The sequence below is a fragment of the Aspergillus fumigatus genome, chromosome 3 (genome assembly GCF_000002655.1).
Source record: "Aspergillus fumigatus Af293 chromosome 3, whole genome shotgun sequence".
NCBI classification, from domain to species: domain Eukaryota; kingdom Fungi; phylum Ascomycota; class Eurotiomycetes; order Eurotiales; family Aspergillaceae; genus Aspergillus; species Aspergillus fumigatus.
In genome coordinates this window covers 2553543-2567896 of record NC_007196.1, presented here as the reverse complement: position 1 = coordinate 2567896, position 14354 = coordinate 2553543, and the positions used below count along the sequence as shown (strand labels likewise).

Genomic DNA, 14354 nt, shown 5'->3' with positions numbered 1-14354 from the left:
TGCTGCACAGTGAGGAAGGCAGTACAAAGCACGTACATTCTCTGTCCCAAGTCCAGCCCATCACTGATGAGTTGAATGATTGTTCATTTTGATAAGGGCAAATAAAGGAATTTCCCCCGAGACCATACGTACATGTCCTCGTGGATCTCCCGGATAAGCAGCATATCTCGTCTAGATATAGCATTTAATCAGTGATCATGACTCTTTCGCATTTGAGATAATGCGGTCTACACGGAGTCTTCATACCTCAAGCTAAGAACCGGGAAGTTCATAAAAGAAGCGAAAAGTTCGACTGCCAATTGTCATTAATGCTATCGAGGCCTATCAGAATCCGCCGAACGAATCACCCAAAAAGGTCTGTGTCACCGCCACCCCGCTCCAAGTTAAAGCTCTAGATCCCCCGGCGCAAAAAAAGGGTGGTCTACGTGCTCGATTTTTCCAGCCTCTCAAATATCTAATATATCATAGCTTTGTTGAGAGCCGAAGTACAAAGGAGAAGAAATTATAAGAGGATCTCTGTCAGACAGTGTGTCGGCACGTTCAATAAGAAGTGCAACGCGGAAATTGAGGATCCCTTGCTTCTACAGCTGCAGCAAGTCTCTGCGCAACCCAGCAGAGTACTCGTTTGTTCGAATATCATACATCGCCGCCAGTCTACAGTGTATGTCTACATCGAGCTGGAAGATGGGTAGCTACACGTTCCAATGGTGAGTGAATGACAGTTTTCCTTAAATCCCGTAGAATTCAAGCTTCTTTTTTTGCCGGGTCTCCTGCGATCAGGCCCTACGTCGATGGCTAAAGTCGGGAACTCGGTACACGGATAGCCGTTTGTGGATTTGATGGCTGACTGGTTTCTCGCATATGGCTTGATTATAGGCCACACCCGGCGAACGAGGTATTTGTCACAGGCAGCTTTGATGATTGGGGTAAAACGGTGAAGTTGGATCGCAGTGGTGATGTCTTTACCAAGGAGGTTCAACTTCCATCTGCAGACGACAAAGTGCATTACAAGGTAGGTAGCGCTCTGAGATCATTCCCCCCCCCCTCTTTCACTGCCGTACCTTACTTCAATTACATTGAATGTCTGTCAATTTGATGCAGACATCTCATGATAACTGTATTGTTGCATGGATCTTTTCTGTCTGCCTAACCTTTGCCTATCCCCTCAATGACGCTGGAAGGCTTCCGCTTACTTCCACTGACGTCATATCACCACCTCGCTCTCACCTTGGTTTCTTTGGCTCGCCCAGCTTCCAGTTTTTTACTTATAAGACAACCTTCAACTCAATCATTGTGGACACATCTAACAATTTTTATTTGACTATAAAAGTTCGTCGTCGACGGCATTTGGACGACGGATAGCAGTGCTGCTGAAGAGGACGACGGAAACGGAAATATCAATAACGTTCTCTATCCCAGACAACTCAAACAAGCATCAAATCCTCCACAAACCAACGGTACCACAATGGCGACTGTTACTCCAGAAGTGACAGAAGCGGCAATAGCGGCCGGTATTCACAAGGATACCGAGAAGAGGGCCAATGAGGCAATCATATCATCCGCCGCCCCCGGATCGACAACTGCAGAGCTTGCGAAGGCTGTTCCCCTTGAACAGCGATCCAATGTGCCCGGTACTTTCCCAGAGACTCCTGGACAAGAAGCAGGAACGTTTTCCGTCAACCCTATCCCGGCTTCTGGTACCAGCGGCAATCCAATTAGTCTGAAACCTGGTGAGAAGGTACCCGACCCCAGCACTTTCACCAGCAACACTGTCCAGTCTACTGCTCGGACAGATCCTACCGGTTATACGCAGGATCCCAGTGCTGCTACTGTTCTCGAGCCCGTGGGTGAGCCCAGTCAGAGATTCAGAGATCCTGGTGTTACCATTCAGTCTGCAGCACCCACCTCCACAACCGCCGCTCTTGCTGCTTCTGTCCCACTCGAGTCCCAGAGGCCCCACGGGGCCGCCGAGGGTGTAGCCGATGAGGTCCCGAAAGTCGTGAGGGAATCGATCGCTGAGTCCCACAGAGACCCCGAGGCCGCTGCAAACAAGGAGGCTGTCGAAGAGAAGAAGGAAATGGAGAATGAACTCCAAAAACGAGTCACCAGGGATGAGTCTTGTGGTACACCTGCTCCGAGCATCTCTGCTGTAATTGGTTCAACTCAAACGAGCGGCGGAGCACCTGCCGATGAAGTACCTGAACCAGTGAAGCACTCCATTGCCGAAGCTCACAAGGACCCCGAGGCCGCTGCTAATCCAGAGGCCGTCGAGGAGAAGAAGGAGATGGAGGATGAGCTGCAGAAGACAGTCCCCAGGGAAGAACATGCTGGCGCGCCTGCTCCCACTGCCACTGCCGCCACCACTGAAAGCGCTCCTCGAGCCACAGGCGTTGAGCCTCAATCGCAGCCATTGTCTCCCGGTGCCGGCTCCCCTCAAGGCCCTACCGTTACCACCGGTGTTGCTTCAGCGAAGGCCCCGGAAGTTTCTGGTCCTGGAGCTGGTGCCAGAACAGGTCAAAGTGAGGGCTCCACAACAGTTATGCCTAGCTCAATTCCCGATAAAGCTGTCGGTCCTTCTGAGCGCCAGACCGAAGGAACCCCGGCCCCTTCACAACCCACGGCTGCTCCCGCCACTACTTCTCCTCAGGTACAGACAGCAGGCACCACTAACGGTCCATCCAAGCCAGCCGGCCAACGCAACGGCCTGAGGAATGAAATGAAGGAGGAGAAGAAGAAAAAGAAGAGTTTCTGGTCCCGGCTCAAGGACAAGCTCAAGTAGACGCACACAGGACGTGTTGTTCGGCAAGGATGATGGATGATACCAATTGGGCGGGTTGATTTCTCTGGATACCTCTTATTGCTTACATTGTTCATGACGACTTCGTATACCTCTTCTTTATACTTGTCTCGTTCTGTCGATGATATAATGCGCTGCAGATGATTCCTCACTCGTGTTGCAAATTTCCTAATAATAACTATTGTCATTGTCATGGTATGGATGATAACGAGGTATTGTAGATGGAAGCTAAGGTAAACTATGACCTTAGTAAGGAGTAGAGCTACGTCAACTAAATTGCGGCAAAGTTGGTTCTACTGACAGCCCAATACCACGAATCATGTGTCTTTTATTCCATTGTACTTATTATATAGGGCTATATCATTACCACTGTTCTCAAATGAGAGAGTAAGATATCCGACCTACTCAATATATTTAAAAAACAGATAGGGAATATACACCTAGTATATACGCCGACATCATCATGAATGAGTCAAAACTATATTGGTATCGCATCAGAAACAATCCCGTTCAACGTGACCGGATACCCCAACATGCTATCAACAGTCAACCAACAATCCTCTGAGCGCAGATTGCAGTCCAGCAGAGCACTTACTCCTTCCCGGTCTTCGTGAAGCAACAACCGCAAAAGAGAGACGCTGGGTAGCAAACAACCTGGGCATGTCAGTCCGTGCTTTAATTCTTAGCACGAAGTATAGCAATTCCATACAGCAGCCACAATAGTCGTGAAGAAGCCTATCGAAACACTCGTGAGAGTCATCCCTTTACTCCTTGAGAGGATCCCATACCTAATGTTGGCCCGACGACTTTGCACCGGCAAGGATTCTGGTTCGTGCCGCATTGGAAGCAGAGGGGGATGAATGGGATGAAGGGGAGGGCCATGTTGATTACTGAGTATGGAATAGATTGGACCGGATGTGATTAATGGATCAATATGGCTGGCAGTCCTTGATACAACTAGTCATGCGAAACTACTGACATTCAATACTTTGAATGTTGCTTCCTTGCATACCTTATGAGAAAAATGTCGGTATTGCGCGGATGATTCATGATGACGACAAGAGACAGACAGAGCGCCTAAGGATCCCCTTTTGGGAATGCATTATGAGAGAAATGTATAGTTTGTACCTCTCTATATAGTTGAATGTGGAGTTATTGGAATCACTCTGGCATCTAAACTAGAAATTATCGCGCCAGGGCATTTTCGACTTGACGGATAGATACTGTGTATAGTTTTTAACTCGGAGATTAAGGTGAAGCCATTGAGTTGCACTTGCAGCCACAGTAGCAACTTTGCATTTTAATCCGGCTCATGACATACCAATCAAAAGAGACATGCCCCTCCTGAAGAATATTTCTAACACAGCCAATAGGTAACAAGATTGATTCCGGCTAGTCTGAAAGCTACATACTGAACAGAAAGGGGCATTTTTTTTGGAAGGAGATATCTAGGCACCAGAATTCCTATGCGCCACCCCGCCCACCAAAAAGCCTTGGCGATCAGATTGATGGTTCGCCCATGCACATATCACAATCTGCCCTCTTTTTCACCCCTCCCACATTTAAATTTGGGTACTGCCTCGAGGCTTCTTTGTCCATTTGGACGTTACGGACCACTTTTTGAAAACAAATTTCCCAGTCCAAGCCACAGGTACGTATCTTAAGTCTCATGTTCAAGTCATTCGGCCACCGCACCTGATCGACGTCATCCTCTCCACTCATCTCAGCCCTACGAGTTGACTTACCTGAAGAAGATACTAATAAAGACACAGACTTCTCCAAAATTTAGCATCACTCCTTTGTCGATTTCTGAATAACTTAGAGTTTCTCTAATTGCATTGGTTGAGCAATTACGAGCAAAATGCAGTCACTCATTCCTCTCTTCATTCTCCTGGTCGCGATTATCATTTTCTCCGTTATTGCGTACATTGCGTACAGCATCGTCCAAGAAGTCGGCAAGAATACTCGCTCGAAAATGGAGAAGAAAAATGTTATGTTTACGAGGGATGGGGTGAAAGTTGGAGTGAAGGAGCTGACTGAGGAGGACTATGTAGATCGAAGCCAGAGGTGAGTTTTTGCACTGATGGAGACTACCCCGAGCGCTGTATAGTGCTGGCAGAAGTTGGTTAAGATTCTGATCTGATCGTGGCTGACTGGGTATGTAAATAGTATTCTGGTCAACATTTGGAATCACACCTCGTTTCCGGCGTATAAGAGCCGTCTTTGGAATATGACTGGCTCAACGGCGGGGGCAGAGACAGAGAAAAGGAAACCGTGAGTTTGGAGTATACGTTGTTGTGCGCGGCCTGTTCAGGACTGATTAATATTTGCAACAGGTACTCGAAATCGTGAAATTAGCAGGTCGGGCTGTATTCTTTTTCAATGTCATTTTCAAGGTGAAAATGAATCTTCCTGATGTTGTTTGGCCAATTTTTTAGGCGGCATACTTGTTTTCCACTTTCTTAGCATATATTTTTTCCCCTATCGATCATACTTCGCCAGTGGGCTTGCTACTGTTTTTCGCAATGTACACATCTTCAGACCATCTTTGTCCAACACGAGAACGATTTACGGCCTCGATTTGTCCGAACTGAATGTATCAGACAACTTCACGATTTGCTTCGCATGACTGCGGAAAGGACTGATGTTGCATCTCCGTGGTAAATCCCTCACATCGTGTCTTGAGTCGTACGCAGACTCTGTCAGCTGCAGCGTTTATACTACCTAGCTTTAGGACGCACCGCCTCCGTCCACAACCTCATTTGCCCTTCATTTTCAGCATTCTAACAGGGCTGGCAAATTGAGCTCAGGGTTAAGAGAAAGAGAGAGAGTGAGAGAGAGAGAAAGAAAAGAAAAAAGAGGGCCAAAATATCAGTTTACTCATAGCCAATGTATCCCGAGCTTTAAGTGATGTTACAGTGTGCGACGAACCCTACCGCATCGTACATACGCTTACTATCTGCCATCGGCTGCCTAGCTGTTAGTCGCTTCGCAACGCTCATTCACAAGTATAGTACCGTGCCTGCAGGATCGAGTCATCATGACACTAGAATTCGAGTTGCTCCGAATTCATCTGTTGAAGGTATTCGCCAGATCTGAAATGAACATCTCATTTCAATAGACTATCGATTATTTTGTAGTTAAGAAGATAAGTCCACTTGGAATAGTTCATTTTTGTAGAGCATAGACATACAATGTCAACTCGAGGCCGTGTGAAAAGATGCCGTTTCAGGGACAGAACGGTGGTCAAAAGCCAACAGCACAGTTGTTAGCTGCTGAGAGACTGGTGAATTCTGGACGCATATGAAGCCTTCAACATATAATTTGGCCGGAAGCTATTGTTATAAGGTAGAACTTCGAGGAGGCAAGGAGCCGAGATGGGATCAGCAGGAGCCAAAATAAAATTGATCTAACTGCATTAGAGAAAATGGATCATTAGCAGAACAGCAACCCCAATCAGACAATAACTGTAGATAAGACTGATTCCTGAATGGCCCTGGTAAGCCACGCTAATTCTAATGCAGAAAAGTGGTCCATCACAAGCTATCTCAAGCTTTCAGGAACCCCCGCGAAAGAGTGGGTCCGGTTGGCCATTGAGGCGTTGTCTGCCGCATCTTTGAACGAATCACACGTCCACGTGCCAAGGAAACCCCTCTTCGGCTTGCAGCTGACCGCCAGAGCTGGCAGCACGTTGTTGGTCATGTTCTCTCGATAGGCTCGTGCTCGTACTGCGTGGTTGGTCGTAGTGCTAATAAGCATGCCTTCTCAGGACTTTCCATGGCAAAACAGTCGTGTTCAGATCGCATCATTCCCCTCTTTACTTGCCGCTTAGACTTCAGAGGACATGGTATTATCTTAGTTCATTTGTTTTGACCTACCGGTTAACGAGGTTGAGAATAACTCCACTAAGAGTGGTCAAGAATCCTGAATCCGCCTTCTCAGAGGCCCAGAGATTGTGCTTGTGATTCTTTGATTCGTTCAGGATTTCTTAAGCCCGAAATTGCTGATTTGCAATAGATTTAAGAGAGTTGGGGTCGACATTTATCCAAGTAAATTGCGATGAGCTCGTGAATATTCAATCTACTCAAAAACCAAGCCGTCGCCTTGGTTTGAGTGAAGACTACTCTCGTCTGCAACATCGATTCTAAATCGTCAGTCTTCTAACAACCTCCAGACGAGAGAAACTAGACGCAATATGTCTCTCAGTTCCATTAAAGGATTGCTCTCCAACTACTCGCCAGTGAGCGAGTCGCTGGACTTGGAGAAGATATATCACTACCCACTTCGAAATGCATCCGAAGATCTGGAATCTGCCAGCGGGAGTGAAGCAAACAAGCCAATTCAAAGGGAAGGTGGAGAGAAGAAAGAGTCTAAAATCATCGATGGGCGGACAGTTTCAGATGCAATTATCGGTCTATCGGATGGCTTAACGGTCCCTTTTGCTCTCACTGCGGGATTGTCTGCCCTGGGAGATACGAAAGTGGTTGTCTTCGGCGGTCTTGCAGAGCTTATTGCTGGAGCTATTTCTATGGGACTGGGTGGATATTTAGGCGCAAAGAGTGAAGAGTGAGTGCTGAAGTGTCTATGCAGATTCCTCCAGAGGCCTGGCTGATGTTTTACTTCCAGGGAATCTTACCGAGCTACTCTCAAAGAGACTCGAAACAAAGTTGTTGCAGACCCATCCGCTACAACAGAGACCATCTCCGAAATCTTTGCGCCTTACGACCTCCCATCTGAACTCGTCTCACAACTCACCGATCACCTGTCTGCCTCTCCCATGCTCCCTTCGTTTCTTATGAACTTCCACCACACACTTCCTGAACCGTCCGGCTCCCGAGCACTCATCTGCGCTTTGACCATCGCGTTAGGTTACTTCATTGGGGGTTTCGTGCCGCTTCTTCCTTACTTCTTCGTCGGACCGCACGACGCATTCATTGCGCTGCGCTGGTCCATTGCCACCATGGCTATAGCACTGTTTCTCTTCGGGTACGGGAAGACGTGCTTCGTGAGCGGTTGGAGGGGGAGACAGAATATCCGACGAGGGTTCATCGGCGGTATGCAAATGGTCCTTGTGGGGGGTGTCGCAGCCGGGTCAGCAATGGGACTCGTCAAAGGATTCCAACTGCTCGCATCCATCGGCGAGGGTCATGGCGAGCAATAAGGCTCCCCATTCTTCTGTTGTATTTCATCTCAGGCGTTCAGTTGGGCGGTAGAATAATCTTGGTTCCGGCTGTGAATATTCATTTACGGCCTCATGATCCAGAATGTACCGTGCAGGAAATCAAGCCAGACTGTACCTCATCTAGCATATCCAGCAGACGCCTTGTCAAATCAAATGTCGCCGGCAATCATGGCAATAGGCATATGCCTCCTTACAGCCGACTACAAGACCCCTGAGACATCCTACTTCTGGTGGCGCAGCACAGAATGTTCCACATTAACGGTTACAGCTAGCATGCCAGGCTGCGACATTCCAGAAACCCTGGAAGGCTTTCAAGTCTGTTCTCTACATTCCGCGCATGTGTTCGATGACATCATGCCATGTCAAACTATTATTATTAGGGGGCTGACCTATGGAGGCGGTGACTGTGGCAGTGCGGATAGGTATGGAAGCTAAAGTGTGAAATTCTACGAGAATACTCTGTAGATATTCTAGGATTTCTGCAAGACATGTAGTATACATGATTTGCCGATCAAGGCCAGGCATCACGAGGTGCTTATGGACAAAACTAGTAAACATGATCCAAAACATATATGCTCGTGTAGAATGAACAATACAACGTGCCTGTAAGTAATAATCTCCTTCCAAGCAAGGGACAAGTATCTAGTGAATGGGCATGACAGATCCCGTCTGAAATCCCTAGAATGTAAGGTGCGCTTACTCCGTGTTTTACCGTCCACTAGCTATTTGAACATGTGGCCATGGAAATGTGATCGTGATTGGAAGACATGATACAGTCAGATGACGGTACAGCTGAGCCCTCAGCCAAGTGAGTGTTGCGATGACCATCTCTCCGGGGCGCAACAATTGGTTCGCAGGCCATTCTTCGACATGTTGCATGATGTAGTACGGAGTAGGTCAGGGAGTGGAAGAAAGGTGCGCAAGGTATCAGTACATTGTGAACTGTATGATGGGTAAATATTATATATTTCAATCGCCCTTTGAACTAGTTTACTTCATTCAGATCCCGCATCGTTGATTTTCGATATGTTGATTGGGGAGTAAGAGCACTCTGAAGGTTGATTTTGTGGCTGTACCTGACTCCCTAAGAATTCCTTGATTCGGCCCAGATCTGCTGGATCGTGGCTCATCATGCTGGCCCAAGCTCCTTTCATCTCGGCGAATCCACTTCGCTCCAGGCAACCACCAGATAATCAATCACTATTGAATGCTGAACGAGTACGAATTGTCTCCTGAATTGGTGCGAATAATGTAAATATAGATCTACAAGGCTCAGCTCAGGAGTAGTCTTGTGCCTTTGTCAGTAGTGCTAGGCAGACAGCATTTAAGTCCCGGGGCCGAATTGGACGACGCGGTTTTCTGAAACCATCTTATTAATGTCGATCGAGATTATGCTCTTATATGGATTATTACCAAGGGTCGTATGGCAGGTATCAAGCGCCATGATGGTGACGATTTGTTGCTTACTGGACAAGGTACTACGATAGTCATCACTCATCTGCCATCTCAAGTCAAACAACAAGAAGGAAATGGTGCATAGGACTATGCGTAAGTGTGGAGTTTCAGACTTGGAATAAAATGAAAGGGCCTTTATGCACATTAATATTGCATCACACAGCTTTGGATGTAGAACTTCTCATCACACATGCGGCCCGCCAGCTTTTCCAACTTGGTCGCTGTAAATGTCTGTATCAGATATTGTAAGTTGGTAAAATAAGTAATTCTGTCAGGTACGAAACAACCCTGTATCGTCGTGCGACTCTGTCTTCCCTTGTTGGGAAAGAAACTCGTGTGCCCAATCCTCAGGTACCCCCCGTATATGGAGGAACTACCTTACTAGAACTACTGCCGTCTCGAAATTAGTGGTCAATAGACTTGCGGATCATCACCGAGTCTGAACAATCAGAACATGTTGATGTTGGTATCTGTTCATGCATGACATGAGCCGTCCGACAAGAGAACCTCAGACTGCCATGCTGCGGCTCTGTGGAACACACTCTACGGCAAAAACTCTTCATCTTGTTTCCTGGTTTGGAATATGCAATCTTTTGAGTGTTATCCCGGAGCCTTTTCCTCGTTCCTCTCCATGTTTCCCGATCCTCTGGGAGCGAGCTACGCCTTGGGGACTGGCTGAAATATCTTACATTATTACGGAGTTACATAACCAAAGGATCCAGGGATGGCCGGCTCTTGGCGGCAAGGCGCTCGGCGTTTTCTTTGGTCCGCTGCGGATGACTGTGTGACCATTGTGGGTTAAGCGAAATTGAGCCTGAAGATCCGCAGCTTCCCATTGGTACCTAGCTGTTTAATAATGGATCTCAAATGTTAATCAGCCTCAAAGTCAGAGACAATGATTGGATAATTCTTGAAAGCTCAGAAATCGAGCGTATCGCAGAAAACACCCGGTACCTTACCATACCGGTCTTACCTAATTTCCCAATCTTCTTTTCTTTTTCCCTTTATTTGTCGAGCTGTTGAGTTTTGTCACATCCTCTTGTTGGTCGGCGACAGAACTTCCGTTTCCTCCGAGTCTTCCGCTGCATCCGACCATGAGGGCATGATATGATAATGTTGATGATGTATTTGTGTCTCACTCTCAGTGGGTAAGAGCTGTTTTGTTGGCATGATGATTATTCGCATTGCTTGTAGATCAGGTAGCTCCTGATGCAGACAATAATTGATAGCAAGCAAGCAAGATACCACGGCCATCTCACTCTCTCAGCATGTCCTGTTATCTCCCGAAATAGTTAGGTTGTACCTGGATAGCTTCCATGGCGCCAGAGTAAAAGTGATAGTGACGACCTGTTACCAAAACCAACTGTGTATTACAGATACCAGTGTGTTAGCGCCGTATTCGTACCCGTCGTCGTCCGTGGCCCCATCGCCCTTCAATTACTTTGTACTGTTCTTGGGCTTAGATGAAAGGTTGAATGGGGCGCTTCTCTGTCACAGCAAAATCCTCACCATCTCCCCATTTCTCACGTTTTCACTTCCTACTTCTTTTAATTCTCCTGCCTTGCAGTTTTTCATTTTCTTCCCCATAACAACTCTTCTCGCCCTTCCTCCGGCTCCGTGGCCAAATTGTTTTATGCAGCGCCTCCTAGCGATTTAACCTCGTTCTCGTTGCCCTTGCCTGTCCGCCTTGCGTCAGTACGACCCTTGCAACGTGACCTTCCCCAGAGTATCCTCGTTTGGCCGCTGGAGACCGGAGCTTGCACCCTCATAAACTAGCTCTTCGAAATCAATTCTCCGTTCTCCAGAGATTATCGGATCGAATCTCTCCGCTGTCGACACCTTTCGTCTCTCGGTGATCCTCGCCCTTGGAGTCTCGTCACGTTGACGCCTTGAACCCCTGGCCGCCAACTCCACATAGGAGACCACACTTCATTCTTCCCCCGCCATAATTGCAGCACCCTCCGTCTCCCTTCGAGCTCCTCCTGGATCATCAAGTCCGAAAGGATTAGACTCGTCGCAGCGATGAATACCACCCTTCCATCCTGGAAGGATCGGACGCAAAACCAGTTCGGCAAGCTCCAGATCCAAGTCCCATGGCGCACCATACAACTTCTCGTGCCGCACCGTATGCGACGGAAGATTCGGTCCAAGCTGCGCAGTCGGATCTCGCCTACCTCATCGATATCCTCGTTGCAGACGTCATTCTCACCTGTCGATACACTCAGGTCGCTGCAAAGTCATAGATGGACGCTCTATGACTTTCAGTATCTTTTGCTGCTGATTGTCGGCATATTCTCGCTGAGCGTTATGGAATCACCTGGACCATTGGCAAAGACCGCCGCGTTTACGCTACTTCTCATCTCTCTCCTTCTCCCGATTACGCGCCAGTTCTTCTTGCCATTCCTCCCGATTGCAGGATGGCTTATATTTTTCTACGCTTGCCAGTAAGTTCACCTCCTTAGGGACAATCACGATATGTGATGAGTACTTATGTCTTCCTGAAAGGTTCATCCCGAGCGACTGGCGCCCTGCAATCTGGGTTCGCGTGCTGCCGGCTCTGGAAAACATTCTCTACGGTGCTAATATCAGTAACATCCTTTCCGCTCACCAAAATGTGGTGCTTGACGTTTTGGCGTGGCTTCCCTACGGAATCTGCCATTATGGCGCGCCATTTGTGTGCTCAGCGATCATGTTCATCTTTGGTCCTCCCGGCACCGTCCCCCTTTTCGCTCGAACTTTTGGATACATCAGCATGGCTGCAGTCACCATTCAGCTGTTTTTCCCCTGCTCTCCTCCGTGGTACGAAAATCTGTATGGTTTGGCTCCGGCTGATTACTCCATGCCGGGTAATCCTGCGGGCCTTGCTCGCATCGATGAGCTTTTTGGGATAGACTTGTACACATCGGGCTTCAGACAATCTCCCGTCGTGTTTGGCGCATTTCCTTCCCTACATGCCGCTGATTCGACACTTGCAGCTCTATTTATGAGCCAAGTGTTCCCACGGTTGAAGCCCTTGTTTGTCATCTATACTCTCTGGATGTGGTGGGCTACAATGTATCTTTCGCACCACTACGCTGTTGATCTGGTCGGTGGTGGCCTCTTGGCAACTGTCGCGTTCTACTTTGCTAAAACGCGGTTCATGCCTCGCGTCCAGAATGATAAGATGTTCCGCTGGGACTACGATTATGTTGAGTACGGCGATTCCGCACTCGACTATGGGTACGGTCCAGCCAGCTTCGAAGGCGAATTCAACCTTGATAGCGATGAGTGGACCGTTGGTTCTTCGTCATCCATTTCGTCCGGCTCCCTCAGTCCAGTTGACGACCACTACTCTTGGGAGGGCGAGACTCTTGCCTCTCCTGCCACCGACATCGAGTCTGGAAGGCATTTCTGATCCTGCTCAATGAGCCTTGATACGTACTACACTGTGTACGTGCTACTGCATTGACTAATGAGACGGCGTTTTCAAACAAATTTTAACGACATGCTTGGTTATCGCATTGAGCTGATTTCGACACATATATATGTTTAATACGTTTTGGGGACACTCCAGGGATTCATGACGGTTGCTTCATATCCCGACCTGGGGATGGATTGACCTGGTTGTGCCCAATTTTCTTCTGCCTAACGTTTTGATTATACATGCATTTTTCACGAAACCAGCCGGCCCGCCATGATCGTGACCTCAATTTGAGCTCGAATCTTCCTGGGGCCTCCAGCGATAATTCTTAATGCTCGTTCCGAGGGTGCCACATCGGACATTCGCTTGTACAACTTTTGCAGAACGAACATTTTCACCGATTCCAACTTGAGTCATTCGCTTACTACTTTCAACTGGTCGAGAAACTTCGCTTCTTTTCAGCTCGGCTAGGTGCATAAATATTTTACATTCGTGTCGATCGCTCACATTTCACGGCGCCTGGAAACTTGGGGGTTTCGATTTCATTGGAAAGGATAAACAACATGGGCTGGGCGCCTTTTACACGCACTACATTCGCTTAGAAAAGTTCTGATGCTTTTAATGATTCTTGCATTGGCATATAGAAAGGGGTCCTCCAGACTCGCTACTGTGGTCCTCTCTCAACCCCACACTCGCTTGCTTTTAACAGTGGACACCCCGTGGAGCTACGTCTCCATCAAATATTTGGCATCAACCGGAATCGATGCCAGGAGGACTGAGCTTACTCACGGTGACCGTCGGGTAAATGGCGTTCATACAGAACATCTCCTCTATCCTCCTGTCCCATCTCGATTCTCTGGCTGCTGGACGCAACACACCTCGCTGCACGTTTTCGACTTCCTAATACGACCTAATATCATTCTCGGTTTTCTTTGCTCTGGCTCGCGGCCGCCATTTATATGGCGTGTCGGCTCGAGTCTGAAGTGAGCTTTTTTCTCCTTTCTGGCCTCCACAACTTTCCGATCCCTAGCAGCTTCCCGTGCACAGCGAGGTGTTGTTGGATGATTGTTCCATAGCATTATCATTATTCCTAATCCGGTAGCGTTATGATTTATGAAGAACAGTGATGTACATTATTATGCGGTGATCATCTTTTTCGTGTGCACAATTTCAACCTAATCCGCCGAGAGTGCTCTTGAGCATGCCAGTCATGTGAAATTAGTGTGATTTGTGGAGTTACAGTCTTATGTACGGCCGGAGCCCAGATGTTCTGCGAAAGTAATTTGATATCTTTAGTGGTATATGTACAGCGAGACCGGCAAAGTACAAGCACAGAGTTTGTCGCAACCCACCAATAGCAGAGACAGAGTATTATATCTATATTAAGGTTTTCATGAGGACGTTTTATTATTATTATTCTTCTTCGTATATCTTGACGCGATCGGCGTATTCCTTAATTCTGGAGACAAATGTTTCCTCAATAAGGTCTCCTTGTCCTCCAGCTACGCGGAGGATAAGCT

General features: G+C 47.7%; 4 protein-coding genes across 4 annotated transcripts; all 4 read left to right on the top strand.

The window, feature by feature from the left end:
- The first annotated feature begins 182 nt into the window (after nt 1-182).
- AFUA_3G09990 (carbohydrate-binding module family 48 protein) lies at nt 183-3172 on the top strand. Its single transcript, XM_749527.2, has 3 exons — nt 183-707; nt 877-1012; nt 1331-3172. The coding sequence occupies exons 1-3, from the start codon at nt 664-666 to the stop codon at nt 2777-2779; spliced, it is 1629 nt and encodes a 542-aa protein (XP_754620.2). The 5' UTR covers nt 183-663; the 3' UTR covers nt 2780-3172.
- Nucleotides 3173-4211: 1039 nt separating this feature from the next.
- Nucleotides 4212-5863, top strand: AFUA_3G09980 (uncharacterized protein). Its single transcript, XM_749528.2, has 4 exons — nt 4212-4448; nt 4570-4864; nt 4967-5071; nt 5134-5863. The coding sequence occupies exons 2-4, from the start codon at nt 4659-4661 to the stop codon at nt 5147-5149; spliced, it is 327 nt and encodes a 108-aa protein (XP_754621.2). The 5' UTR covers nt 4212-4448; nt 4570-4658; the 3' UTR covers nt 5150-5863.
- A 641-nt stretch (nt 5864-6504) lies between these two features.
- Nucleotides 6505-7958, top strand: AFUA_3G09970 (VIT1/CCC1 transporter family protein; the record flags this gene model as incomplete). Its single annotated transcript, XM_749529.2, has 2 exons — nt 6505-7363; nt 7424-7958. Exons 1-2 carry the CDS (start codon nt 6993-6995, stop codon nt 7956-7958), a joined length of 906 nt encoding a protein of 301 aa, XP_754622.1. The 5' UTR covers nt 6505-6992.
- A 2931-nt stretch (nt 7959-10889) lies between these two features.
- Nucleotides 10890-14329, top strand: aurA (phosphatase PAP2 family protein). The gene is made up of 2 exons (XM_749530.2): nt 10890-11878; nt 11940-14329. Exons 1-2 carry the CDS (start codon nt 11457-11459, stop codon nt 12826-12828), a joined length of 1311 nt encoding a protein of 436 aa, XP_754623.1. The 5' UTR covers nt 10890-11456; the 3' UTR covers nt 12829-14329.
- Nucleotides 14330-14354: the final 25 nt, after the last annotated feature.

Bases quoted from the DNA above. Each gene is read 5' to 3' on its own strand.
- AFUA_3G09980 (XM_749528.2), top strand. From the start codon at position 4,659: ATGCAGTCACTCATTCCTCTCTTCATTCTCCTGGTCGCGATTATCATT. The intron at 4,865-4,966 runs GTGAGTTTTTGC...GTATGTAAATAG, and splicing joins TATGTAGATCGAAGCCAGAG to TATTCTGGTCAACATTTGGA.
- AFUA_3G09990 (XM_749527.2), top strand. From the start codon at position 664: ATGTCTACATCGAGCTGGAAGATGGGTAGCTACACGTTCCAATG. The intron at 708-876 runs GTGAGTGAATGA...GCTTGATTATAG, and splicing joins GGTAGCTACACGTTCCAATG to GCCACACCCGGCGAACGAGG. The intron at 1,013-1,330 runs GTAGGTAGCGCT...TGACTATAAAAG, and splicing joins ACGACAAAGTGCATTACAAG to TTCGTCGTCGACGGCATTTG.
- aurA (XM_749530.2), top strand. From the start codon at position 11,457: ATGAATACCACCCTTCCATCCTGGAAGGATCGGACGCAAAACCAGTTC. The intron at 11,879-11,939 runs GTAAGTTCACCT...TCTTCCTGAAAG, and splicing joins ATATTTTTCTACGCTTGCCA to GTTCATCCCGAGCGACTGGC.